The 27,418-nt window shown below is 36.8% G+C and overlaps 2 protein-coding genes across 6 annotated transcripts; one reads left to right on the top strand and one right to left on the bottom strand.

Moving 5' to 3' along the window:
• Window positions 1-130: 130 nt before the first annotated feature.
• Window positions 131-21,057, bottom strand: LOC109058991 (protein strawberry notch homolog 1-like). Of its 5 annotated transcripts, none has more exons than XM_042733231.1 (33): window positions 20,599-21,057; window positions 19,574-19,690; window positions 17,556-17,657; window positions 15,970-16,306; window positions 14,435-14,473; window positions 14,185-14,285; window positions 13,993-14,089; window positions 12,291-12,451; window positions 11,457-11,590; window positions 11,274-11,364; window positions 11,028-11,189; window positions 10,060-10,195; window positions 9,849-9,954; window positions 9,593-9,746; window positions 9,306-9,488; window positions 9,116-9,213; window positions 8,591-8,736; window positions 8,214-8,411; window positions 7,300-7,476; window positions 7,028-7,200; window positions 6,790-6,921; window positions 6,569-6,704; window positions 5,796-5,908; window positions 5,641-5,712; window positions 5,461-5,560; window positions 5,285-5,359; window positions 4,607-4,752; window positions 4,034-4,129; window positions 3,842-3,928; window positions 3,620-3,757; window positions 2,589-2,665; window positions 2,283-2,476; window positions 131-1,219 (listed from the first exon to the last, which is right to left on the bottom strand). In XM_042733231.1, the coding sequence occupies exons 2-33, from the start codon at window positions 19,685-19,687 to the stop codon at window positions 1,077-1,079; spliced, it is 4,218 nt and encodes a 1,405-aa protein (XP_042589165.1). In that variant the 5' UTR covers window positions 19,688-19,690; window positions 20,599-21,057; the 3' UTR covers window positions 131-1,076. The 5 variants fall into 5 exon arrangements, with proteins under 5 accessions (XP_042589165.1, XP_042589166.1, XP_042589167.1 ...); XM_042733232.1 differs by having other exon boundaries at window positions 20,700-21,052; XM_042733233.1 differs by lacking the exon at window positions 20,599-21,057 and adding an exon at window positions 19,943-20,590.
• A 1,019-nt stretch (window positions 21,058-22,076) lies between these two features.
• Window positions 22,077-27,269, top strand: kmt5aa (lysine methyltransferase 5Aa). The gene is made up of 7 exons (XM_042733236.1): window positions 22,077-22,361; window positions 23,809-23,965; window positions 24,049-24,259; window positions 24,831-24,918; window positions 25,002-25,061; window positions 25,144-25,334; window positions 26,456-27,269. Exons 1-7 carry the CDS (start codon window positions 22,353-22,355, stop codon window positions 26,664-26,666), a joined length of 927 nt encoding a protein of 308 aa, XP_042589170.1. The 5' UTR covers window positions 22,077-22,352; the 3' UTR covers window positions 26,667-27,269.
• Window positions 27,270-27,418: the final 149 nt, after the last annotated feature.

The raw sequence follows: 27,418 nt of genomic DNA, 5'->3' as shown, positions 1-27,418 counted from the left end.
ACTGAAAATAAAATAAAAGATTTCAGGTTTACCTTCTTGTTCATTCCTTAGCACGCTGGAAAATAAAGTTAAATACACTTTATGAATGCAAAAAAAGACGTGGTTCCCCTGAAGTAAAGACATTTTGAAATCGAGGTAATCCACAAGATTTATTGGTCATATGCAAGAGGTAGAGATCTTGCAGTCAGTTTTGCCATAGATTCTTTGTACAACAGATCCATCAGTAGTGCAACTCGTGCAGGGATGAATGAAATTGTCTTTAGAGTGCTGCGACATCTACAATTCAGCAAAAACATGACATTTCAGATATGCAACTATACATCGAGATATAGTAGAGAGGCCGAGTGTGTGTCAAACTCACACATTTACAGCAGAAATGAGGTTTTTGTCCCCAATAACAGTGACGGCAAATCATTAAAAGCAAGAAATAGAAAAACTGAGCAAAAGCACTGACTTATGAGGCCCTCTGTAGAGGACATTCCAGTTTACAAATCACACTTGAACAGAGATGCTGGAAAGCAGTGAAAACCTGCTGACCCGCCTCCGTAAACTAAACAAAATCCAAAGGGTTCGTCAAACCATGCAACGTCTCTGATCCAGTCCTTTGGGTCGCGTTCCTGCTTTCAGATCATGGACTGCATTAAGTGTTAAACAAGCAGCATCAGGCCCAAGACATGCTGGGTCAGAAAGCTGAAGGTGGGGACAGGTGGAGGCCAGGCGAGAGGAGAAATAGAAACTAGATTGTGAGTAACCCCTGAGCGCTGTCCTGTGTATATAGTAGTGTGTGACTTCATAAAGTCACGCATGTTGATGGAAAGCACAGGCCATGATTTAGCAGACTGGAGGTTGTGAAAAGTTAACGGCCTGACCGAGTATCGTCCAGTTTCGCCCCTCTCAGTGCGGTTTCCTGACGCGCAGAGCTCTGATTCTGTAGCTCCTTTGGCAATAAGTCCTCTTTGGACATGAACCCTGAAATATTAAATACGACACGAGCACTGTCTTCCTCGCGGCGTGCCGGAAGAGTGGCTGGCTTACGATGCCGCATCTGCCCTAAAGCGAGGGGTGTTTGTGTCACGCTATGTGTTGACGGTGTGGCTGATGCTCTGCGGATGGAGTTGCTGCCACATTTGCTGCTGCTGCACGGCCAGCTGCTGAGACTGATCCGATGATGACAGGATGTTGATCAGCGGCGACACGCAGTTGGCGGGAATGATCAGACCTGAGAAGAAAAAAAAGAAAACGGTGAAAAAAAATATATATACTTTTTTTAGGGACCTATGAAATCCATTTAGTTTTTCCCCCATGTTCCGTTTTATTTATTTTTTTCTGTTTCGTTGGTTAAATTCACGTGTGCTCTTTGACCTGTTTTTAATTAAGACACTTTGCACTTTTGTAACTTTAGCACTGTTGTATACGAAAAATAAAACATTTTTGATAGACCGTTTTTGGCCTGATTGCATTTTTCCAGTGTGGACAATTCTGGCTACCTCGTTGATTATACTTGTTTTTTTTAACACACCTGAAAACGCATTGGCTCGTCTTTTTTTTAATTTATTTATTTTTAAACAATTTCTGCTTGATGAATTAAATTAAATTTTAGCAATCAAAAGGCATGTCTAATTCATTGAAATGACATTTTCACTCTGACAACTTTTAAAAGTTGAACAAAAATTTGATACTTGGGGCTAATGAAATGTTTTACCCCCCCCAAAAAAATTTTGTCTTTAGTTATTGTTTATTTTCCCCATTTTAATTTTTCTGAACTGTTTTAATGGTTCAATTTTAGTAAGCAAAAACCATTCGAAATTATGAAACTTCAACAATTTCTACAACTATTAAGTTTAATAAAAATTACATTTTTAGAGCCTTATGGAATGTGCTTTTTTTTATGAAATGATGTTATTTTTCCCAAGTTACTTTTTTTCTTCTTCTTCATTTTAACATTCCATTTTAATGGTTTTAATTAAATTGTACTGATCAGAAAGCATGTCTAATCAACTAAAACTTAATTTATTGTTTTTACATTAATAGGGACCCATGAAATATTCTATTGTGCTTAAATTTTTCTGGATTTATGATTTAATACAAATTTAAATAAAGTGTAATCAAATGAAGGCATAAAACGTTAAATTCATTTCTTAATTTAAAAGCAAATGAAAAATTCCGCACAACAGCGGTTTACAGTTAAAATTAAAACATTGAGTAGTTAGTAAGTTTACTATAACTTTGAGAAGTACACTCTACTGTACAATAATTATGTATTTATCTGTTTGACAACCTACCCACAATTCTCTGCCCGTCCTCTGTTCTCAAACGTACAATCTGCATCTTCACATTGGTTCCACTGACTGAGGACAGCACGCCCTCCACTTTGGTCCACACACTGAGGACAGAGCCACAGAGGACATAGTATGTCCTGCACCGCAGCCCGATCTCACACTGTAGCCCCACCGACACTTTCTTACAGTTCCCTCGCCTGTCAAGAAGAGGGTTTCTCATGACAACATTTCCAGATTTCACCAATCAAAAGTGAAACTGCATGTTTGTTACCATTTTCCCTTCTGAAATGACTTAAAAGAAGCACCTACCAGTACGCGTGCGAGCAGACGTTAGCTGAGGAGTTGTACTGATCAATCCAGTGCTGCTTGGCATCATCAGAGAGGACCTATTTTGAGATGAGAAGGATTAGAAGCTGTACGAGCTGAGGAAATGACATGAAACAGTCTGCAGGATGCCAAAAGAGGCTAAAATTAACATTCACCAAATGAGAAAGCACATTTTTGATTTGGGATGTTGACTTTTAGAAGTAGTTTAATCTGCATGATAACATGACCCTCATTATAGCCATGCAGATGTTTTCAGAACATTAGACATGCAGCTGAGAAGCCTGAAAGTCATGTGACAAACAATGCTGGTGTTCAACACTTGTAGATACAATTTAAGATGTGATCATGACTGTCTGTAATCAGCCCAATGTGCTGCTTGAAAACGGCAGATGTCTAAATCTCAAAGTAACAAAAATGCTTTGATTTTGGGATATTTTTAAGGTGCTGTTTCACCTTGAGTCTAGCTAGAACAAGCTGTTTCAAGTGACACAATAACTAGGGTGTGACCGTCTGTCCTATTTTTACCGGTCATGTCCTAGCCAAGATTTCTAAATTGCCAAAAACATTCGGGTTTTAGCTTTGTTTTCTTACTGACGTACCTTCAACAGTCCTCACACATTATGTGTGTGTATATTTGCATTGCTTTGACATTCTCTGTACATCCTGCATCCTAACATGCCACGCTTGGACAATTATGAACAACGACTGAGCCCTACTTGTCAACCTACTTTGGTCATATTAGCTTTAACAAGTACAAAAACCTATTCTGGAAATCTAAACCAAAATGTGGACATTTCCGGCAATTTAGAACTCTTGGCCACAGCATGTCTAGGTAAAAGAGGACATATGGCCCTATAATAACCAGTGAGATCTGTTGATAAAAATATTGACTGAACTAATGGAAAATACATACAGCTGATTAAAAAAAAAGCTCACAGATGGTAATTTTATCATTTGACCCCAATGATGAACCAAAAAATGAAAAATGCAATTAAACTATAGTAATTTAATACCTTTTTACTTCTCTTTTTGATGTCCACATAAGTCTCCAGTTTAACTTGTTTTCCTATATTTGGTCTGTACACCATAAAGAGTCTCTTTCTGGGATTGACCTCCTTTATCAGGATGGCAATTTTCTTGTTATTCCGCACTTGAGACGAAACAGAATGCTGTTAGGTTCAGTAGTTAATTAATTGAAAGTGGGGTACATTAAGGGGAAACAAAAGCTTGTTCACCTGTACATAAAAGCCATCATCCGGACCGTTCTGGTCGGCCCAGACATGGGTGGCATCCTCCCATGACATTCCCCGCTCCACGCTCACCTGGAGACAGGAGCAATTTGTGCTCATTAGCCAATTGTGACATTCATAAATGATAATAATTGCATCACAATGATGCTCATAAACACAGACACCTATTTTACATACTGTATAGAGCTCCACGTGCCCTGAGGTGGAATATCCTGGTGTCAAGAATTTCTTTACATCAACTTTCTTTACTTTCTCATCTCCAGAGCCCAAATCGCAAACAAAACATACATTTAAACTGAAAAAGTGTCAGAATGCGCACAAGCTAATTTTGAGCTGACAAAAAAAAAAAAAAAGTGAATGTACATTAAAATCCCATTAAAATGCTGGCAAAATTAGTCAGAAAAAACAAGCTCATCTTGAAGTCTAAAATGGTTTTCACTACATTAAAATCCCATTAAAATGCTGGCAAAATTAGTCAGAATGCGCACAGGCTAATTTTGAGCTACAGGCAAAAAAAAGTGAAACATTTTGAATTAAATTTATTCACAAAAAAAAACACATTAAGCCATCAACCCTCAACCCCAAAACCCCAAATATCAAAAAAACAATAAATAAGAAACAAATTTGTTGGTTGACAAATCTGTATTGGGAGTTTTATGGCCTATAGTCCAATATTTGTTTCAACAGAACTTCCAAACTGAGGTTTTTATAATATTTAAGACTTTAGTCACGTTTAAACACTTTCTTACCTAAAATCCCCATATCGTATCTTCCACTCTTTTTAGCATTCTGAATGACAGCGCTCAAAGTGTCGGAGAAATACTGAAAGAGAGCATTTTGCTGATGGACCTCCATACCAAGAATCCTGTTCAAGAACTTCCCGATGTTGTTGTAGTCTATAAAAAATAATTAATTAAATACAAGTTATGTGGCATGAGAAAATCAAATCTTGGCAATAGACTGGGGCACATATTCAACTGCAAGTCTAAAACACTTCAGACATGTTTTAATCAATATTTTCATCTGTTTAAAAACATTGAACTAATACATAAATACATGCGATTTAGAGACCAACTGATATTGGAATTTGCTCATACAACAGTAATGAGTTTATAATATATTGAGCCCATACTTGTAAAATCTGTATAATGTATTCATGTTTATTTAGTTTTTCCTTCATGTGACAGGGCAGTCATTCATCACCTTGTTTTCCTGGTAAGGAAAACATCACCTTACCTTACCAGGCATCACCTTGATTCCTGTTTTCTGTCCCTAAATTTAAGAACTCTTCAAATGATACTTAAATCTTTTGTTATACCTTTTAAGACTTTCTATGGTTTTAATTTGATCAGACTGAATTTAATGCACCCCGAAAATTTTGGGTGAAAAGAAAAACTAAGAATGAAACTGACTCTGAAAATCACTCACCTTTGTCCAGTGAGAGAACACCAGATCTATCCTCCACATTTATCAGCCCCACTCCAATTAAACCATTGCGGATTTCAAAAAAAAAAAAAAAAAAAAAAAAAACAATCAATTAAAATAAATTTATTTTCCATTCAATTTACCCTTCCCTTCATTAAAAAAAAAACAATGAATTGCACCTTTAAAGAAATCCCCATCAAAGTCAGCAGGTGGAGACACTAAAGGAGAGTCCAGACTGACAATAGACTTCATAACTATTTCCAGAGCGTTTCTGCCATACTGTAGATGAGAAAAGACATCAGCACATAGTCCACCATCAACCCTATTTAATACTGACGGTGTGTGTGATTTAATCTTACTTTGTTGTCAAAGTTAAATCGGCTGAGATCCCTCGTCTCTGTGGCCCTTCTGTCTCCATGCGTTAACGCCCCCTATTTGAGAAAGACAAACACAATTAGGCTTACAAAATTAAAACTGACCCCATTAGTGTGCAACACGTGCATGAGGGACTTACCAGGCTTTCTAGACGTTTGGCAACAATCGAGGCGAATCGCTGCTCCCCAGCAAGTTCAGAGATGAGGAACACATACTCGGGTGCTGTGACCTGGTTGGATCGGTGTGTTCGACCTGTTTGCAAAGAATCCAAAGAGTTTCTGAACCGAGAACTCAAATAAATAAATCATACTGTATTAAAGCGATAGTTCACCCAAAAATTTAAATTTGATGTTTATCTGCTTACCCCCAGGGCATGCAAGATGTAGGTGACTGTTTCCTCAGTAGAACACAAATTATGATTTTTAGCTTCAGGCTTTGCAGTCTCTCAGTCATACAATGCTTGGCAATGGTAACAGAATCACAAGAGTTCTAACAGTTTGGACATTGCATGAATCGGAGGTAAAAAAAAAAAAAAAGATATAAATACTGTTCAGTTTATTGCACAGACCGATCGTTTTGTGTCTTTACACATCAATGTATCGTCATGAGCTGCAGGGTTTAATTTGGATTTTTCTATGCATGTTTTTTTTTTTTTTTTTTAATTGATTCTGTTACCATTGCCATGCATTGTACGGCTGAGAGACTGCAACGGCTGAAGCTAAAAATCTTGGTTTGTGTTCTACTAAAGAAACCTACATCTTGGATGCCCTGGGGGTAAGCAAATAAACATCAAATTTTAATTTTTGGGTGAACTATCCCTTTAATAGACACTCAAAATATTTATAATATTATACACCTACAAAAACATAATAATGAAGATACAATAAATAAAAATAAATACTATGTACCCACCAAACTGCTGAATAGCTCTGTCAGCACTCCAGGGCAGCTCTAATGTCATGTGTACCCTCCTCCTCTGGTTCTTAACTCTGCGGTCGGCTTGAAGTGAAATACCAGAGCTGGCAGCCTCTGAGATAATTGCGATGTTCTACCAAGGTGAACACAGAACTATTTAAATGCTGTTCATAATATCAAAACATTCCACAGATGTGGGTAAAACCAAAGCAGCATACCTTATCACCATCCATGAACCTCTGCTTCTCCGTGAGGTTTAAGATTTCAACTGGAACGTCAAGTTCTGATCGAGACTCGTAGGAAATGCTGCCATCATCATTGCTGACTACCCTGCCTTTGCGGCCAGTCATCTGCATTACATAAGACACACACATTTAAAATGGCATTGTTTTAATTAAATAGACAAAGTACACAAAATAACTGGTGGCCCTAAAAATACTCTATGAACAGACCAACCTCTGCAACATTATCAGGGCCTCCCAGCTCATCGATGAGTTCATCGAGCGTGTTAGGCGGCAGATCCTCTGCCAGCTGCTCCAGTTTCTCCAGCAGGTCCCTCTTCATCCGCTGGGCATCTTCAACAGCATCCTGACTGGTTACACAGCTGCTCTCCTCTGGCTCACTTTTGGCTAAGAATAATTATTTAGTGTGGTTATTAGTATTGATATACTTTGGACAATGACCTTCTTCATTATACTGCTTTCAGCTGTAACTCACTGCTCACTTACCTACAGCAACCGTGTTGTTTGAGGGTTTGATGGTGGGGGTTGTAAAAGTGGGTCTGGTTGTTCCAAGCCCGGAGGCTAACAAGGCACTTTGAATGGAGTCTGGATCAATGCTCTTTTTCTTCTTCTTGTTCCTCTTGTCTTTGCTCTTTTTAGTGTCTTTTCTGATGAGCCACGGATCTAAGTTTCAAACAGTTGTCAGCATTTGAAAATTAATATGGTATGGACATCGAATTGAATTAAGGTGAAAAAAGACATCATTGTCTTCCGTAGAGCTGTTTATTGCTGAACTGGATTCATTTTATATCTGATGAAATTTGCAACATTGATACAGTTCCTGAACAAAAGTGTATCAACGCTGAACTGACCCAAGTTAAATAATGACAGTATTGTCTTCTGTAGAGCTGCTTAACAGCTGCAACATTAACAATGCTAATTTCAGGTTAATCAACATCAAGCTGCTTTGAAATAATCTGTATGGACCCTTTTCACATTTGCGTTCCCATTTGGGCTAATGTGGGGGTGGAAATCCACAAAAGTGTTTTTACAAAAGATGGAAAAATATAAAGGGAGTACACTGATCAGAAGAGAGCCAGATGTCAAATTTGCCATCAGTCCCTTTCCTCCCTCAGCTGCTGTATTAGAAACACTCATGCAAAGGCGTTAACTAGTCTTCTGTAATTTAAAGCCAAGGTAATATAACAATGTGTGGAGTTATAATTTACAATGTTAATAACTTTGCACCATCACAGTCTGTGAAAAGGGGTCCATTGTATAAAGCGCTACTAAATATTGTGGTTTTACCATCTTGGATGTAATAATTTACAATGTTAATAACTGTGGAAATGCATTGTGACAGTCTGTGAAAAGGGTCCTTTGTATAAAGCGCTATATAAAAAATGACTACAGATTCTCACCATCTTCCTCATCCTCACTGGAATCATCCTTAAAAGGGTTGAAGTCATCTTCATCCTCCTCCCCTGAGCTGACCGACTTGAAGCTGTCGTCGCTTTCCGCATCTTTGTCTGAATCATCGGAGTTGCTCTCGTCTGAGCTGGTACCAGACAGACCCCCAGATTTACGAGCCTTCTTCACTTGCTTCTTTGTTTCTGGACCTGCAAACACAAGTCACCCACAGTAATTACTCACCCTCATTTTCAATTTGAGTAACCCAGAAGCCCAAGAGTGGTTTTACTTCCTCCAACATCAAAATGTGCTCAGTTTCAGGGTTGAAATTGCTGCTAAATATAACAAGGCATCGCTATTGCGGTTTCCACGTGCATGCAAATAGTACCTTTTCGCTTTTTGCCTTTCTGCTCAGCGGATGTCTCTTTAGGTGAAGGCGTTTCCTTCACACTTAGGTCGATGCCTAAAAGACTGAAGAGTTTTTGTCTGTCTGGTGCAGGAAAATGCTTCTCTACCAGGGACTGCAGTACACCCCTTTAAAAGATCATGCATAGATACTTTCAGTTAAAAACATTGTTGAAAATGACACTGTCCATTTTCATCTGCTACAGACTAAAGCATGTATAAAAGGAATTATTTCCCTTTAAGAAAGAGTTCACCTAAATATTAAAAATTTTGCTTACACTCAGACCATCCAAGATGAGTTTGTTTCTTCATCAGAACAGATTTGGCGAAATTTAGCATTATATAACTTGCTCATCGATGGATGCTCTGCAGTGAATTTTTGCTATAATACAAAATTTCTCTAAATCTGTTCAGATGAACAAACTCATCTAAATCTTAGATGGCCTCAGGGATAGAACACTTTCAATTTTGGACAAAACATTACTTCCTGCAAATGTATTACACTCACTTTGCAGTGGAGACAAAGTCATTGAGCTCGCCTCCTCCCTCCTCCAAGGCCTCAAGGGTTCGAGCCTCTCCAGTTGATTGAAGACCAATCACCACACACTACAGAGGAGGTTAGAGATCAGCACAACCAAAATCACTGTAATTCTCTCTCTATGAAAGCTTTTTTGTTATAAGAGAATGTCCAATCTAACCTTTCCATTTTTAACCTCCTCTCTGGCCAGCTGCACCACTCTGCGAACCTTGGATGCAATGCACAGATACTTGAAAAACCTCTGGTGGGCGGACCAGAACTGACCCCACATGGACTTTTTCATCCGTTGTTCAGCATCCATCAGGTTGGCAGCTTGCTGGAACTTCTCTCTTGCACTGACCCACTGCAAGTTTGCAAAATAAATGACTTCATGATAATTTAAAGGATTCGAAGTCATACAAAGCCAATGGCAAAAAAGTTCAGTTTTAGTTCTGGCATTTTACGCACCAAGCGAACTGCTTTGTTGTACATCTTGATGTACACCTGAGTTAAGGGAACTTCTTCGATTTTAAACGTCACGCCTGTGAAGCTCAGCTGTCGAGCGATGTACATGCCTCTCAGCTTCATATCCATGGCAACAATCTCCATGGCACCAACACCTCTAAAATAAACCAACCAAAATACGGTTGCATTCAATATTGAGGATGCATGCTGGTACTAAAAAGCAAGGTCATGGACACAAACTCTAATCTGATCAACTTGCCTTCTTTCAACAGCTTGGATAAAATTTGTAAATTCCTTAAATGGAGTTCCTTCCCCCCAGATCCCAAGGCGATTCATGTAGGCCATATTGCGTGGTTCGGACGCTCCTACACAAAACATGTATAAATAGCAAAACACAGAAATAAATGCATTGGAAAAAGAACCATGAATGCATCCATGCTGACAGATACATAACATCCACAGTCACATACCTGTAGCACTTGCGTACACAACCCGGGCTTTTGGCAGCTTATTCTGCAGCTCTAAAACCGCTAGCCCAGTCTTTGTGGGCTTGGATGACCCAATAGGGCAAACATTTTTGGCTTTGTGACACTCATCAAATATGATCTAAGATGCTCAGTCAAGGGAATCAGTCACCATAGTTACCAGAGAGTTGAATACAATCACACCATGTGAAGCTCTTCATTGTGGTTCAGTCAATATGCAATGCAACATGATTATTTTTGGTCTAGAGCATGGAATGTTCTTCTATGAATATCAAAACTGTGGAAATGAGAATCGTGAATTAGTGATGCACAGATTTTTTTTTTTTTTTTTATACGAAAACTAAATTAAGGTTTTCACATTTTCTGAAAATGAAAGCCAAATTATGTTTTCTTTTATTATTAATTAATTAATCAAATCTGTCTAATAGATCAACACAAAAACTGACCTGTATATAAACATTTAAACTGGCCATAAGTTTTTATTAGCTTTTTATCGATAAGCCGCAGGGGTATATTTGTAGCAATAGCCAACAAAACATTGTATGGGCCAAAATTATAGATTTTTCTTTAATGCCAAAAATCATTAGGATATTAAGATCATGTTCCATGAAAATAGTGTAAATTTCCTACCACAAATATATCAAAACGTCATTTTTGATTAGTATTTAGATTTTTTTAAGTAAAAACAATTGCATGTTATTTAGTTCATATCTATAGTTACTTTTTTTTAGCTAGCAAGCTGCAGACATTGAATGGTTTTCATGTTACATGTGATTGTTTACAAGCTGTTTTATTGACGTCTCTCCACCCTTGAAATACTGTCGCTTGAACTGAATGCCAAAACACCACATTAAAGAGCATCAAAACGTCATTTCCTGTATGAATTTTGTTATAAAATTTACAATCTCAGACTTTCTTCCTTCCTACTATTTCCTTTTAACTTGAAAGGATACAACACCATCAAAGTCGTCTCCACACCAGTGTAGTAACTGTTTGAATCTCGTCTTGTACTTTCCCCCAGTCTGGCTCTCTCCAATCAAGGATGAGTATGTGGCAAAGATCACACCTTTTTTCACACTCCCATTGTGTTTCGATGAGATCTTTCCATATTTAATCTGAAAGAGGGATGTGTAGAAAATGTATTTTTCACTCGAAATACACAAACATCTCATATTTTGGCTAAAAAGCACTTAATGTACCTTGTTTAGTGAATGGACCTGAATGTTCTTTGCTCCGATGTCTCTCAAGTCCCTCTCTGCATCGTATTTCAAGTCATTTGAGACACTAAACCTGTACAGACCGGTGGTGGAAAAAACCCCATGAATAATGGTACAATTACACACCAAAAAGCAGCTTGAAGGAGGAAGAAAACAAGTGATTACCAGAGGGACCTTTTCCTGCCAAGAAGATAATTTTCATATATGATTCCAGCAATGGTTCTACCCTTTCCAACGCCAGCTCCATCTCCAATCAAGTAGGCTGCTCTGTCTCCATTTGGTAGGAATGTCTCATGTTGCTGTATGAAGAGACATGATTGAAAGAGACAGCTCTAAATACTGCAATACATCATTTTAGAAACTATAGTAATTGTGATTTGACCTGAAAAATGAACTAAATGGTTTTCTAATGGCACTTTTCCGCTGTGTGGTACGACTCGGTTTGCGTTTCCACTGCAGTTTAGTATCGCTTTAGAGTGGGCGGGATTATTCACATGTTGTCATATGTCGCTGCCTCAACTGCCGCGACTCCTGAAAAACTTTTTAATTCTGCATCGCCCCATCAAGCTCTCGCTGGATCCGCTCCTCTGCTATCAACGAGAGGAACGTCTGTACTTCCTCAACAGACAATGAAACAGCCATTTTTTGGTTGTTACAAAAATGGTGCGCTCATTCAAAACAGTTGCGTTCGATCCTTCGCTGGCTGTGCTGAGTTAAATCTATAGAGGTTCTGCTGTGTCTCATGTCTCAAGTTCAGTGACGCAGGTAGTGACGATTCTTTCCGGCCAATCAGTGATCAGCAGAGTTTACACGTCACGTTTTGGTAACGGTACGGTTCACTTAGAACCTCAATCAAGGTGGTACTGAAAAAAGTACCAGGTAGCAGGTACTGTACCAAGTGGAAAACCCCCCAAAAGTGAACCATGCCGTACCATGCAGTGGAAAAGAGCCATAAGTGGTAATAACATTTGAGGTTAGAATATGCAAAAAGGTCCAAACCTGAGCAGCATACGTGACTGCCTCAAGCTGTAGGGCAGATAACCAGCCTCTATCGATGGTCTCCTCTGGAATGGAAAGTCGGTACCACACATCTGGTGGGTTGACACTGGACAGAGAGCTGGTCTCCACCACAGGATCAGGGTGCCGCAGTCCAATTCTCACTGAGAGACAAAGATCAACTTTACAAACTTGCCAAAACAGTGAAAAAAAAACAAACAAACAAACTATGGCTTAGTTGGCACTATTATTAAAGGGGTCATATGATGTTGCTGAAAAGAACATTATTTTGTGTATTTGGTGTAATGCAATGTGTTTATGCAGTTTAAGGTAAAAAAAAAAAAAAAAAAAAAAAAAAAAACATTTTCCATATAATGTACATTATTTTTTTTCTCCTCTATGCCACGCCTTCTGAAACGCGTCGATTTTTACAAAGCTCATCATTCGAAAAAAGTGAGGTGTGCTCTGATTGGCCAGCTATTCAGTGCGTTGTGATTGGCCGAATGCCTCAAGTGTGTGACGGAAATGTTACGCCCCTCACTATACTGTGATGCCGTCTCCCAGCAGGACGAGATTCAGTCCAGCTGCTCTGCTCGTGCACATCCCATCATCGGTTCTCTTTAAGCAGTTCAGTCAATGTACTGTTAGGAGTAACTGAACAACTAGGGATACTGGTTTATTTCGCGTCAGAGGGAGTGTCAGGCACGTTTATAACACAAGTAATTTGTGGATTAGTGCGTACTGGAGATGCGAAACTAACGATTCAGTTCGATTTGGTGAAGATCCGATTAAATAGAACGATTTGTTCGCGATCCGGACCTCCCTAGACGAGTCCAAACCAATAAAACCCATTACAAACAAGGCATTTGTTGCATCCAGTGGGGACATAAGTACTGATTATAAAGACTTATACTGTCTTTTTAAGTGTTGCGTATCGCGCTGCGTAAACAAACCCATGTCTACATTTGTGATCGGAGAAACAACAAGCCTACTCTACACTGCTCAAAACTCACGTTTGAATCATCATTGGCAAATTATTTAAATATAAAAACATAACGTTACTTACAGGCTGTGAGTCAGAAGCGCCAGACTGTCCTTGCAAAGTTGGAACTGCCCAACTTTATAGAAACACATTGCAGGCTACCTGTTCAGGAAACAGTCCTCATCCTCCATAAAACACATCTGAATATTTGGGTTGGACTGTTCTGGAACAGTGTTGTAAATACAACTTAACCACTGATTTTTATAGCTGTGTCCTCTTTTGGAAGGCCAAACAAAGTAGTTTCACTTTCACAACGAAACACACAGCGACTCCCCAACATGGTGCCGGCGGCAACAGTGAGAATCAAAGGTTGCGCTGCCTTTCTTTGCGAGAACATTAGGGCGGCATTATGCAAACCTTCCCACTTCGTGATGTAAACATGTGGGGGCGTGTTAGAACGAGGCGTTTTAGGAGGGTGTGGTTGACTCTTAACTTTTATAAAGAATATCTCTTTGGATTGGAAACTTTAGTCTTTGCAACTTTACAGATCTTCTTTATGCACCAAGAGCTTGTAACACTCCAAAGAGAAAGGAAATATTGAAATCGCATCATGGAGACACCTTTAATAACAATCCAATATTTTTCATAGATTACATCCTATGCACAATTGCTGGCTATGCACAATCCTTTACTTGAGCACTCTGATAACACGATTATACATACGTTTCATTGGCATGTATTCGGCATACGTCTCTGCATGACCCAGTTCCTCCTCTTCCTCTTCCTCCGGTTCCTCTTCCTCCTTCATTCCTGGCAATTTCTACATTCAAATAAAAATTATCCAAAAAATGTAAATGATAGCTTAAGTCCTCAGTGAATGTCTCATTACAATGAAATAATAATAAATAAACTTACATTTACAGGTGAGAAGCTCCGCACTTTCATGTCATCGTTGACCCAGATTCTTGCTACATCTTTGCTGGACACTTCCTTTTTCAAGCCATTGTTTAATTCCGCTGAAGAAAAGGGAGACAAAATTCACAAATATGAGACAAATATTCACACACACCCACAGCAGCTTGCCAAAAATGATACGGTCCCACCACAACACAAAAGCACCTGTGAAAACAGACTCAGTGCACTGCAGTTAAAACCCTACCCATACCTGATCTGTTCATCATCTTAGTGGAGATCAGAATAACTTCTGAAAGGAAGAGCAGTGACATTAAAGAAAAAACAGCATGATTACATCCACACAGTCTCTCTAATCAAGCTTTAGTCAATGCTCAAATTTTAACAAAGAAACTCTTCAGTGCACCATAAATACTAGAAATTCAAAACAGTTTTAAATTATCAAACAGTTATTTGGTTTAAAGCAGGGTTATCATTACCAAAAACTATTTAAAAAAAAAACATCTGGTTAACTAAAAAACTGAACTAAAATAAATATAGGATGAAAAACGTCATGAAAATGAGAAATGCTGCCTTGGCAACTGAAATAAGTTGCACTACAAATACTAACCTGAAATAAAAATTAATTAAACCAAAATAGCATAAAAAAATAAAAATAAAAAAAAAATTAAGAAAAGTGACAAAAGCAAGTAATTAAAAAAAATAGAAACTGAAAACACAAGCAAAAGCTTATGTGATATAAAAATAAAAAATAATGATATATAAATAATACTATCCAGGGCTCGACATTAAGCTTTGACATGGGCTTGTCCTTCGGACAAATGTAATTTAATCTGAAGCAATAGTCTCATCAGTGCTCTATCAGTTATTACTTTAATCAGCATATTTGTGATACTTGCCTTAAAAATTGATTGCTGTTACACTTTTTAACTTTATGAAGGACAATATTTTCCTAAACTGATTAAATGAACGTCTCCATTTACGTTGAATTATTACATTGGATCAATACATTAAGTTAGAATAATAAGACACTACATGGTTGTTACTATTCAAATGAAATTAGTATCAACAAACTCCATCTTTCCACTGCAGAGGAAACACAGAAGCTGCATTAAAAGTGCCATTTAGATGTATTTACTCAGACTGTTTAATGAAGATAAGAGGTTCCATTAAATCATTTACTCAAAATTGCAAATGCATAAATGATGTTATTAGATTAATGTTTTACTTTTTTTAGACATACAAATATGAAATGCTGGAAAAATGCAATGATAATTTTCAATATGAAATTAAACCACCAGTTTGTGGTGGCAAGTCACTGTCTTAATGAGTGAATCATTGATTCAACCGATTCGTTCAAACAGCTGATTCATTCAATAAATGAAGCAGGTGACTGTCTTTATGAATGGCTCACTGAATCATTGACTCGTTCATAAATGCTGAATCATTCAGTAACGAAAGACTGTTGAGTGTTGCTCGGAGATGCGTCTGACAAACGTCTTCAGCTGCACTATGAACATGGCCTAAACCGATAATATTTGTAACAAAATAGACCTAAAAACAGGTCTATGTCTTAAGAGCATCTAGACGGCTTTAACGCCTCCAAAGATGGTTTGAGCTCATGTTGGTTTCTTGTTTTGACAGCTTGATGCGGCACTTGAAAACTGGCACTCAGCATTAGATCTGCAAAGTGCTACAAAGCCGACAGCTGCATCGACAGACCCTTACACACACAAAAAAAAAAACATCTATGATCGCTCGAGGTCCAGCTCGTCTGCCAGCACTCACTTGTGCCTGTGGCTGTTGCCGTAGCAACAGGTTGCGCTATGTCAGGTGGGGGCTTCAACTTCATAAGCTCTCCAAGGCTGCTTGTCTTCAGGTTGCTGGTTCTGAGAAGGTCCTTCAACCTGATCTGCTCATTATTCGGTGGGACCACAGTGCAAACGGTGGGAGAGGACGAAGAGCTCCGTTGTGCTGTCGAACTTGTGTGTACGACCTTAGTAACTGTGATGGTCTGCCTGGATGTGGTCCCGGCTGATGGTTTGGTGACTACAATTGTACCCAGTGATGGCAACTGATTCAGTTGATTTAAAACGAAGGTGGTTGTAGAGGGCTGAGGCTTCTCCTGCAAAGATGACACAGAATATACAATCAATGCATAATTCTGAGCTTTACAGTCAAATACTAAAATGTCACACAAGCAGTAGCTTCAGACAGACCGCCTACAGTTTGCTCACTCACTGTCTGCATTACATTTCACAGAATAAAAAGGCATGAAATCACTAGTTACAATCTGACTGACTTGATGCAACTTCCAGAAATAAATGCAAACAGTGTTTTTCTTTGTTGTTGTTGTTAAAAACAAAAAAACATTCAGTTCTGTATGATTCACTTAGTTGCAAGTTAGCAGAAACGTATAATGCACTTCATTTTCAGACTTATAACCAGTGAAATAATCTGTAAATCAGGTATAAAATAATACTGATAAACTCAATCCTAAACAGCAACTAACAACAAAAACTCTGGTTGGTATGACATACTGGCCTTTCAGCCTAAGTGGGCAGTTCTTGGCAGGGTTCTTATAGTTAACTAAAACCATAAAAAAAGATTACTTAAAAATTATTTCAGTCAGTTGCCAAGACAAGATTTTTCATTTTAGTTTAACTTGCACATTAAAATAACTAACACTTAGGCTGCATGTCCACCAAAGAGTTTTTTCCCTTCCGGAGGACGTATTTTTTTAATTGTTTTTTAAAAGAATGTTTCAACATTAGGTAAAATGCAGTGCTCATCACCATCACTTTTTAGTCAAGTAACCTATCACAGTGGAGGAGGGACGGGACTAATACCGACCAACTGTCATACCCTGCTTGCATTACGACTGAACAACAATGGAGAAGTTAATATTGCTTGTCTCTGAGTATTTGTGTCTTTACCAGATGGAACCGCCAGACTACCGTAATATTTTTATGAAAAATAATGCTTGGAGAAACATTTCATTCCCAGTGCATTTGCCATCATATTTTAGTGGATATTCCATATCATAGCAACCACAGCGTCTCAATTGAAAAAAAAAAAAAAACGCTGCGCTCTCAAGCACTCACAGCTGGGCATTTTCAGCTGGCTAAAAACGCTTTGGTGGATACACGGACTTAATCTTAAAAATTAATAAAAACTACACTGACATTAAAAAAAAACTGGACAACAAATTACAAAAACATATAATTACTAAAACTTTCTCTAAGATTAAAATGGAAAATAAAAAAAGAACATTTCAAATACGAATAAAAACTATAATAGTAATTCAATGACACTAAAATAACATTGGTTCTTGGCCAGAATAAGCTAGATTTTAAGCTGTTAGTGATGCTTACCCTGATTGTGACTGTAGGAGCAGGTGGTACTGTAGGATCAATCCTGACAATTCCAGAAGCTTCATTACTGAGACCGATGTCAAGTGCATTTAATGAGACTGACTGAAAAGGAAAAGAAAAAAGACGACTCAATTAGGGCGGTCACATTGATGGAATTTCCCTTGCAGTAATTTTGAGTGGCTCAATAGCAGAACATGCGGTATTATCGCCATATATATAATCTGTGTGCATATGTGTTACTATATAACGAGTTCATATTCAGAAACCAATGAAGCCGAAACCAAATAGCATTCAAACCGGAAGTGAATGACAAAATAATGGTCCACATAACAGAACATAAACCTGACAATGAGATCGTTAGGCTATTTTTAGCCTATATGTATAACTGTTAGTTCTGATCCTCAAATCCGACTGGACTAGAGACTTTCTAATTGATATTTCCACCTGCGCACTCCAGACGGGCTTTCAGTCAGTCTTTAAACCGTTCATTCAACTACACGTTCAAAAAGGCTGATTCATTCACAGAGAGACATAATGAAAAACTCTGCTGAAATCATTTTAACTTTGAGCGCCACTTTAAAAGGCTCAGCTGACGAGCAATGTGTCAATGCTAAGATTTTGCTTTACTTGGACATGAATATATATATATATATATATATATATATATATATATATATATATATATATATATATATATATATATATGTCTCATTCACTGTCTGTTTAGGCTTAAGTTCAAATCTATGGAGCCTCTGTACAAATCAGCATGGTACACATTATGTTATCATTGTTAACTTATTTAATATTCAGTCAAACACGCAAAAATCACGGTTGCAGTGGTTGTTGCATTCCTCTGTGGCTTGCTCGTCAATAGCGTGTTTTTGCTATTATTGCGACAGCCCTTGACTCAATCATCACTTGTTAATCATCAAATGTGCTACTTTGAGAAGCAATGCTTTTAATTTCAGTTTTGTTTTTAGTAGGTCTGGGTTGACCATCATTTCGATGACCCAATGTTGCTTTTGATATCTCAGCTTTTAAATTATGTTAATAGTATCACAAAATTCAAACAATAAATGTGGTTTTGGGGCTTTTTAATATGTTGTAACAGATCGCTGTAGGGCCTCAGTTCAAGTGCCACGTGAACCAATTATCCCTTCCACTTTACTACTAGTTATAGCACAAAATAAATATGAATGATCATCAGAAGACATGTAATCGCTCAATTCAGTGTTTCAACTGCAGAAAGGTTTCACAAAGCAACATTCACCTCAGGAAAGCCATTCAATATCCACTATTACTTAGCTAGAAAAACAACTCAAGAGTGGAGTATTTGCTAAATATATGCAGTATACGACATAATCATTATATGTTCTTAAATATTTAACGTAGGTTTGAATAAATCCACTAGTAAAAAGTTCAAATGACTTTATTTCAACAACAAATTTAAGTAAAACTATTTTAATATAATTAAGAAGTTAACATAATTGTCTTTTGTGCAATGCAAATTTCTGTATACAATGTTAATTGTACATCTGAAACTAAATTGCAATAAAATGTAATAGTCTGGGACATTAATTTTAACCTTTAACATTAACATACCAACTGACAGTTTCCCTGTATATTTATATTTATTCATTTAGCAGACATTTTTATCCAAAGTGACTTGGAAGCAATCAAAATCAAGAAAAAAGCAATGATATGCAAGTGTTATAACAAGTCTCAGTTACGTAGCAAGTTTTTTTTTTTTAATTCTAGAATAGAAAAAAAAAGAGCAAGCAAACGTTAGAGGCTTTCAAAAAATATATAGTTTAAAGCTTTAGTTAAATTTTTTTTCTTACGGAAAAATTAACATGTACTGTACCAGATACACATCCAAACTATTAGATATTAAAAAAAAAATGGGTTTGTAAATTCTGTGTTAATAGAACCTGTGCCTTAGTCTTGAATTAAGAGGGGGAAAAAATAAACTGCGTGAAAATGAGCACACCATGTTGCATGTGTATGTTTTAAATGACCTGTTGTGAAGCAGGGAGTGGAAGTGTGTCCTGAGGATCAACATCAAACAGATCATTAGGGCAGATTCCACTTTCACTAAGAGCAGCCAGAAGCAAATCTTGTCCAGGATCCATCGTCTAAAGGACAGAGAATATTATAATATTAATCATCATAAAGAGACTCTACTTTTGCTAAACATCTATTTTTACTATCTAACATCAGACGTAATGTAACGCCCTCTTGAACTACACACATCTTTAATAAAGACAATGACATAACCCCCAATTAAAAGATCACATCTTTCCCATCACATGCTGTTATTAATGTTAGAACTTTGCAACTGAACACTGCATAATACTTAACACTAATTAGTCAAGAAATGTACTCACAAGAGCAACAACGTGCTAAACTAATGCTGCTAATGGCTCACCACAACATCCACCTCCACACGTGTTTGCCAAAACTGATCCAACAAGACACTTCCTGGTCTGACTGGACGTTAATGTCAATCAGCTTGCACGTTTAGAAACCAGACTAAGGGCAAAAGAAAACTCTAACGATCTCCGAAATGATCAAAACGTTGAGAGATTATAACCTGTCGTATTATCGACACAACATAAGACAGCCGGTGAACAAAACGTGCTGCTCCTCAATATTCAGCGGACATGTTAAATATTTCCCCGAGGAACAGATCCTGGGTTAAAACACGCTTTTAACATTAAAATAAAGTTTAATTATTAAAAAAAAAACATATGCTGCACGTCTTGGTTACGGTGGCTGCTAGCTAACGTAACGTTAATTTTCCTCACTATTCGTTTCATCAACCTTAAACATCAAAAGAGGAGTCAAAATGTCTTTAAATAGGCTATAGCCGAGTTTAAATAATCCCAAGGACCCTGACAAGCAGATTAAGTGCCAAAAAACGACATATGAGCGAATAATTCCTGTCAGTGACTTTGTCAAAAGTGCGCTAACGGCTCGCCTCAGGTTAGCTGCCTAGCGCAAGCTTCCACGCACAAAAAAAAAGCAATAAAACTCAATATACCTTCGCTTAGCGGCCCTAAACCGACGGAAATTGTGATCGTGACCAAAAAACAGAGCAAAGCCGCTGTCTGACAGCTAATGTCCAGTGAGGCAAACACGTACTCCACTCGGTTTCTATGGATCCCAAACGTCGCGGCGGAGTGAAGGATGTCGCCGCTGCTCGCGCTGCTTGTTTTCTAACCGCCGGGCGCCATCTTTACCCGAGGCGCGTGCGGATCACGTGACGCTGCAGCCCACAAAACAGTCGATTTTGCGCTCGGAAATGTTGCCGAAGCGACGCAGATGACGCGCCGCGGAGCATCGGTCGAGAGCCGAGCTACGACCATCTTTCAGAAAGCCCCGGAGCCCGTCCATGTGAATCGAGGTGTTTAATTATATTTTAAATTCAAAAGTAGTCGGAGAAGGAGAGCGCCGAATCCCCGTCACGTGACCCATCCCTGACTCACATTCAGGAAGTGACGCGGTAAAAATAGTTTCCTCCAATGACACGTCAAAATGACATTGCTGAAGCCATACTGGTAAGGTCAAAGCCAGAGGCGTGACCTCTGCTTTTTGACAAAGGTTCAAAACACCCAAAACATCAGAAGAGCAACATGTTTTAAATCTATTTAAAAACAACATTTAAAATAAGTTTTTTTTATATTGTCCTCAAAACACTGAGAGATGAAAAAGCACCCTAAATTTGTAAAAAGTCAACAGTTCAAAACGTTATGTGTTATATATGTACATAATATATATATATATATATATATATATATATATATATATATATATATATATATATATATATAGTTTTTGAGATGTTATATATGTACATAATATATTAATGTTGGCATGCAAAACAAAATTTGTCCATAAACCATTAAAGTTTTTGAGATGTTATATTGCCTTGTAAGATATTTAATACCTTTACGATTTTTAAAATGAAAAAAAAAGTGTTATGTATATATTATTTTATTATTTATTTTAAGTGGTATATATTATACTGATAGTTTCATTGCTTTGCAAGGTTTCTATTTGCTGTCCTTAAAGAATCACACAAAAATAATATATTGCGTTTGCAAGACTGACCTTTAAACTCTTACAGAAATAAAAGAAAACGCCTTAAATTTGTATTATTACATTTATTTTAAGGAAAATAAAACACTCAGTACCCAAGGTCAACTCTTCAAAACGTCTTTGTACACTAAAAATTATTTTATAGTCTTCTGTAAGGTTCTTTAAGAAGTTTTTTAGTTATTAAGAAAAATATGATTTACATTATAATTCCCCCCCCCAAGGCTTCTTCTTACCGACCTTATAGAATCAAAAAATCTGTTAAAACTAAATAAGCAAATACAAATAACGCATAAAATTAAAATTAAAACATAAAAATGTACTACCAATACCGAATTAGCTTTTCGATAGCGATTTAATTTTTATTTTTGTAACTAATAATAAAACAGGAAGCGCGAGCCGCCTAACAGCCCCATCTTCCGGGCACTTTAAACACGACTTCTAAACATTATTGGTTATTTAAATGCTCACATGGTTTCCTTCCGTGAATGAGATAAAAGTGCAAACATGGCGGCGTGAAACTGTAGAAACCAGCTCGGATGGAGGAGCGTTAATTAAAACAGCGCTGAAGTTTCTAGTTTGTTTTTTCTTCCCCGTCTGTTAGTGAATGTCCTCGTTCCACGCCGTTTAGAAGAACAAGTGTAGAGGAGAAAACACCGGACCCTCGCCTCGCCTCGCAGAGAGAGAGAGTGCACTGAAATGAACGGGGTATGTTACACGGCATGAGGATTATCTGATGGCAGAAGCGTCTTTAAACTGCTCTTATCCTCAGCTCTGCATCAGAAACACGAGCTCCACTGGCTCGGGCTGTTGCTGTTTGATAAGTTGTGTGAATGGATGAGGCATTGTGTGATTTGTGTGTGTTAGTGCACTTTAAAGCAGATAAAAGAACAATAGCACTGCGGTGTTCAACATCATAAACATCTGTTTACAGGCCCAGTGTGGGCGTGATCAGCAATTATCAATAACTTGTTAAAGATGCATCACTATAACTACATTTTATGCGATTTACCATCGAATTTGATATATATTTGTTATTTTGAAAGTTAGTCGCCTCCTGATAAATATTTATGGTAATTATAATTTTTTTTTTACTACTGCTTTTCACAATTATTTATATCCTATATCATTTATAATCGGTATTAGAATCAGAAAGATCTTTTTTTGCCACACAAGGCAATTAATTTTCCAGTGCACACATACAAATACAACAAGGCACATGATAAATATTCATCATAGAAATAATCTAATTGAAGAATAAAATATAAAAATGTATAAAGACACAGACTGAGACGGAATAAAAACACTTTTAGATATGTATTTACATGTTAGGTAAACCAAAGTGCAAGAGGTAATGCAGTGAATTTTAAGATTTAATTTTAATTTGGAGCATTTTTCTTAACATATTAAATTTTTTTTATATTTACACTCAATTTATGCAATTTTATATATATATATATATATATATATGTGTATATATATATATATATATATATATATATATATATATATATGTATGTGTGTGTGTAAAATATGTGTTTTTATATATATATATATATATATATATATATAATATATAAGTGTTTTATACAAATACATACACACACACATACATATATATAAAAAACATTTTATGTAATGTTACATTTATCATATTTGTAAAATAAAAAAAGATTGCTACATAGATCTTTAAAAAACAAAACAAAACTAATAAAAAATGCACAGCAGAATTACTAAAAAGTTAACTAATATAAATGACAACAAAAACGCTTAAATTCAGTTTTTACAAAAAGTAGAAACTTATATTATTGATATTAAATTAACACTAAAATGTTTTATATGTGGAAATTACTATTGATTCTAATTATAATTCAAATGAATTGTTTTTATAAAACATTTAGGCTGCACTAAATGTAGGGTTTTTTGTTTCAATAATAACGTACACCATGTTCTTTCTTTTAACACGGTGTGTGAATTTTGACTACAAAATGTCTGTTGTTTGCATTGGATATCAAATACATGACCACATTCTACTCCACTGTATATTATTTAATGCCTCATAAACCAAAATTTGATGTACGCCACTACTTTATACTTGGACTCCCAGAAAACTCAAGCCAGTTGGGCCTCCTTTCTAAATCTCACTGTTTTGCAGGACGTCATATGCAACGGACGCTCTCCGTTTCACCATCTCTTACAGCACAGCGGCTCCAAATCACAGCATCATGAAGCCATCTCCGTCAAGCTCATCCAGGACGGGAAAACTTCACGATTATTCTGCACGCAAAATGAGCCACAGAAGAATGGAGATTGTAAGGAAGGAGGAAATAAGTGCATGATCTGTCTCTTGACGTTGGTCAGGTTCACTCAAGTCTTTGATTTGTGTGTATTGCAGCCAGGAGAGGCAGTACTGTAAATGGTGGGTTCATTCTCCCAAAAATGGCTGTGAATGAAGAGCTGCAGCACTCTGTGCACAGAGCCGAGGAGCAGACGCATCAGCTGCACTGCACTGCATCATACATCCACACCAGCAGTGACATCACTTCCCCCAGTCAGAGGAAACGAGCCTGTCGCAAAGTTAAAGTGAAGAAATCTGCAAAGAGAATGTAAGTCAGTGTTGTCTTTGAATCTCAATCAAAACATTTTTGCCTAAAAATTAAAGGTATTTTTTTCCATTTTGTTCAGCTACTAGATGAGCAACTTTCTCGTCCAGCTTTTTAAATTGATTATTTAATTTATAGAATTTTAATTTTGGAAAGATTGCTTTATCAATTTTATTTTACGAAACTATATTTATCCATCATTATCATTAACTAAAACATAAACAGACTAACTGAAATAAAATGTAAAATTTACTTTTATTTTAGCCATTTTATTTTTTGTTTCTATTTCTTATATTTGTTTAGTTTAAGTACTAAAACCACAAAAAAAAAACTATATACCCATGTTTAAAAGAAATACAAAATTACAAAAACTAATAAAAACAACAACAACAAAAAAATTAATTAAAACAAAAAAAAAAAAAAACAAACAAAAAAAAAAAAACTAAATCAAAAAATAAATAAAAAAAAACAATCATTATTATTAATGTCTACAGTTTATAAAATGACTGTATTATGAACATTTTCTTCTTCTTTCTTGACATTCTTGTATTACTAAGCAATGTTTGTCTTGTAGTACTGATACCAATAGCCTTCAAAACCGAAAGGTTACAGATTATTACCCCATCAGAAGAAGCTCCAGAAAAAGCAAAAGTGAACTGAAGGTAGTGCTCAGATTTTGTTTTTCATAGGCGTTGCATCAGCCAAAGTTATAATATTAATGCATATGCATGTTTTCTGTCGCCAGTGTGAAGAGAAGAGGCACATAGACATGCTGATCACAAACGGGATTGAGAATGGAATGATGGTAATTTTAGATGTGATGAATTCAGTTTTATGTTAAACTCTGCAGGATGGACACAAGCGTAGCTTCATGTTGCTCTTGACAGGTCAGATACATTGAAGGAAAGGGCAGGGGAGTTTTCGCCACACAGAAGTTCCAGAAAGGCCAGTATGTAGTGGAGTATCATGGAGATCTGCTGCAGATATCGGACGCCAAAAAAAGGGAGGCTTTATACGCACAAGATCCAACCACTGGCTGCTACATGTATTACTTCCAGTATCTCAGCAAAACATATTGGTAGGTACCACACCCACTGTGAGGGGGGGTGGTGAAGCAGCTTTAATAAAAAATAAATGCATTTAAAAAATACAGAAGCAACATTAGATTTTACATGTCAAACCTAAATTTACAAAAAATAATGATGACCAACTTAACTTAGTAAAGGCTATTTTGTACCTTTAAAATAAACTGACAACCAGCATTAAAAAAATGAACTTTGATTCATTGTCACTCTCTCATCACAAATAGCTTTTCCACAAGCTGATATAAATACTAAAGAAGGTGAAGGTGTCATACAAATACAAAACATCATCATGGTAACACACATGACACTAAAATAATGCAATAAACAGTCATGTAACAACATACAGTGTGATGAAACCCTAATGTACAGAACTGATGGGGAAAAAACAATAAATGTAAAGTGTCTTGCAGGACATTCTGGGAATGTCAGTTTATGGTTTTCACTGTCAATAAGATAACTTGTTTTTTTTTTACTTCCAAAACAGTAACAGTATTTTGCTGTAAAACTACATAAAGTCCCATTAGATTTATTTTTTTATTGTATATAGTAAGAAAACTTACTGTTAAGCAGTTAGTGTTATTTTATCATTAAATTTACAAACATCTTTTACAGTGCACTTTTCTTTCATCTAGTATTTATAGAATTATTCAAAGGAAGCTGTAGTAAGCTGTCCTAGAGATTTAAAAATTAAAACTTACTTCTCACACTCAGGCCTTTCAAGATGTAGTTGAGTTTGTTTCTTCATGGGAACAGATTTGTAGAAATGTTAAATTATATCAGTTGCTCACCAATGGATCCTCTGCAGTGAATGAGTGCCGTCAGATAAAAACATCAAGTAATCCACACCACTCCAGTCCGTCAATTAACATCTTGTGAACAGAAAAGCAGCGTGTTTGTAAGAAACAAAACCATCAAGACATTTTAAATTCCAAACCGTTGGTTGAACTCTTATCCTGACGGCACCCATTCACTGCAGAGGATCCAATGCTGAGTGATATAAGGCTAAACATCTCATCTACATCTAAGATGGCATGAGGGTGAATAATGTGTCAGGCATTTTTCATTTTTGGCTGAACTGTTCCTTTTGAAATCTTGCACATTCCTTCCCTGACAGTGTGGACGCTACGAAGGAGTCGGATCGATTGGGAAGGCTCATCAACCACAGTAAAAACGGCAATTGTCAAACCAAACTCCACGATATTACTGGAATACCTCACCTTATCCTCGTGGCCTCCAGAGACATCCAGGAAGGAGAAGAACTTCTTTACGACTATGGGGACCGCAGTAAAGCTTCAATAGAAGCTCACCCATGGCTAAAGCATTAATGTATTTAGAGGAGAGAAAAACACCTTGTTTCTTAACTAGACAGTTTTTAATGTAATCATTGCCTTAGTAAACAGAATGTTTTGGGCTAGTAAGTGTATGGGTATGTCACACAGTGATAGATTGCGGTACATATTCGACGTGTCCTACTTTTAAGATATTTATCCTGCTCTATGACATGCTAGTTTCGGCACATTTCTTTTTGTATATTTTATATATTGGTAGATCAGTGCTTCCAAAGCATGCAGTTATAGTCCAACTTTATGCATTTTTATAAGAGTTTTCTTAATCTAAACTAATGTTAAGGTAGTTAGAGGCTTAGCAATAATTATTTATAATGCCCAAACGTTTATGTTTGATGCAGAAAACCGGCGACGCTAAAAGGAGCAGCATTTTAAAAAGTTCAGAAAACTGGAATGTGAAAGCAAACTTTGATATCGTTTGAGATGTTACCGTTGTACAATGCTGAGCGTGCCGTGATTAACTTGAACAAAGCTGTACCTGTTACACAGAAACTGAGGGTTGATGACCAAAAGCTGACTGAGAGTCAATCAATCTGTATGAGAGGGTAGATGCATTGTTTAAATAAATGATTTTATGCAGTGCTTTGCCTCTGTTTTTGTATATACAGAAATTTTTATTCTATATTTTTTTTATATGAAGGCAGCACGCAAGCTGACTTCACTGAACCCTGATAATCATGTTCTCAGCATGATTTCAATGTCACAAATATGCTTATTTAATTAGCGGCCTA

The sequence above is a fragment of the Cyprinus carpio genome, chromosome B10, assembly GCF_018340385.1.
Source record: "Cyprinus carpio isolate SPL01 chromosome B10, ASM1834038v1, whole genome shotgun sequence".
In the NCBI taxonomy this organism is placed as follows: Eukaryota; Metazoa; Chordata; class Actinopteri; order Cypriniformes; family Cyprinidae; genus Cyprinus; species Cyprinus carpio.
The sequence above is the reverse complement of the archived record's forward strand: the minus strand, read 5'-3'. Positions and strand labels throughout refer to the sequence as shown.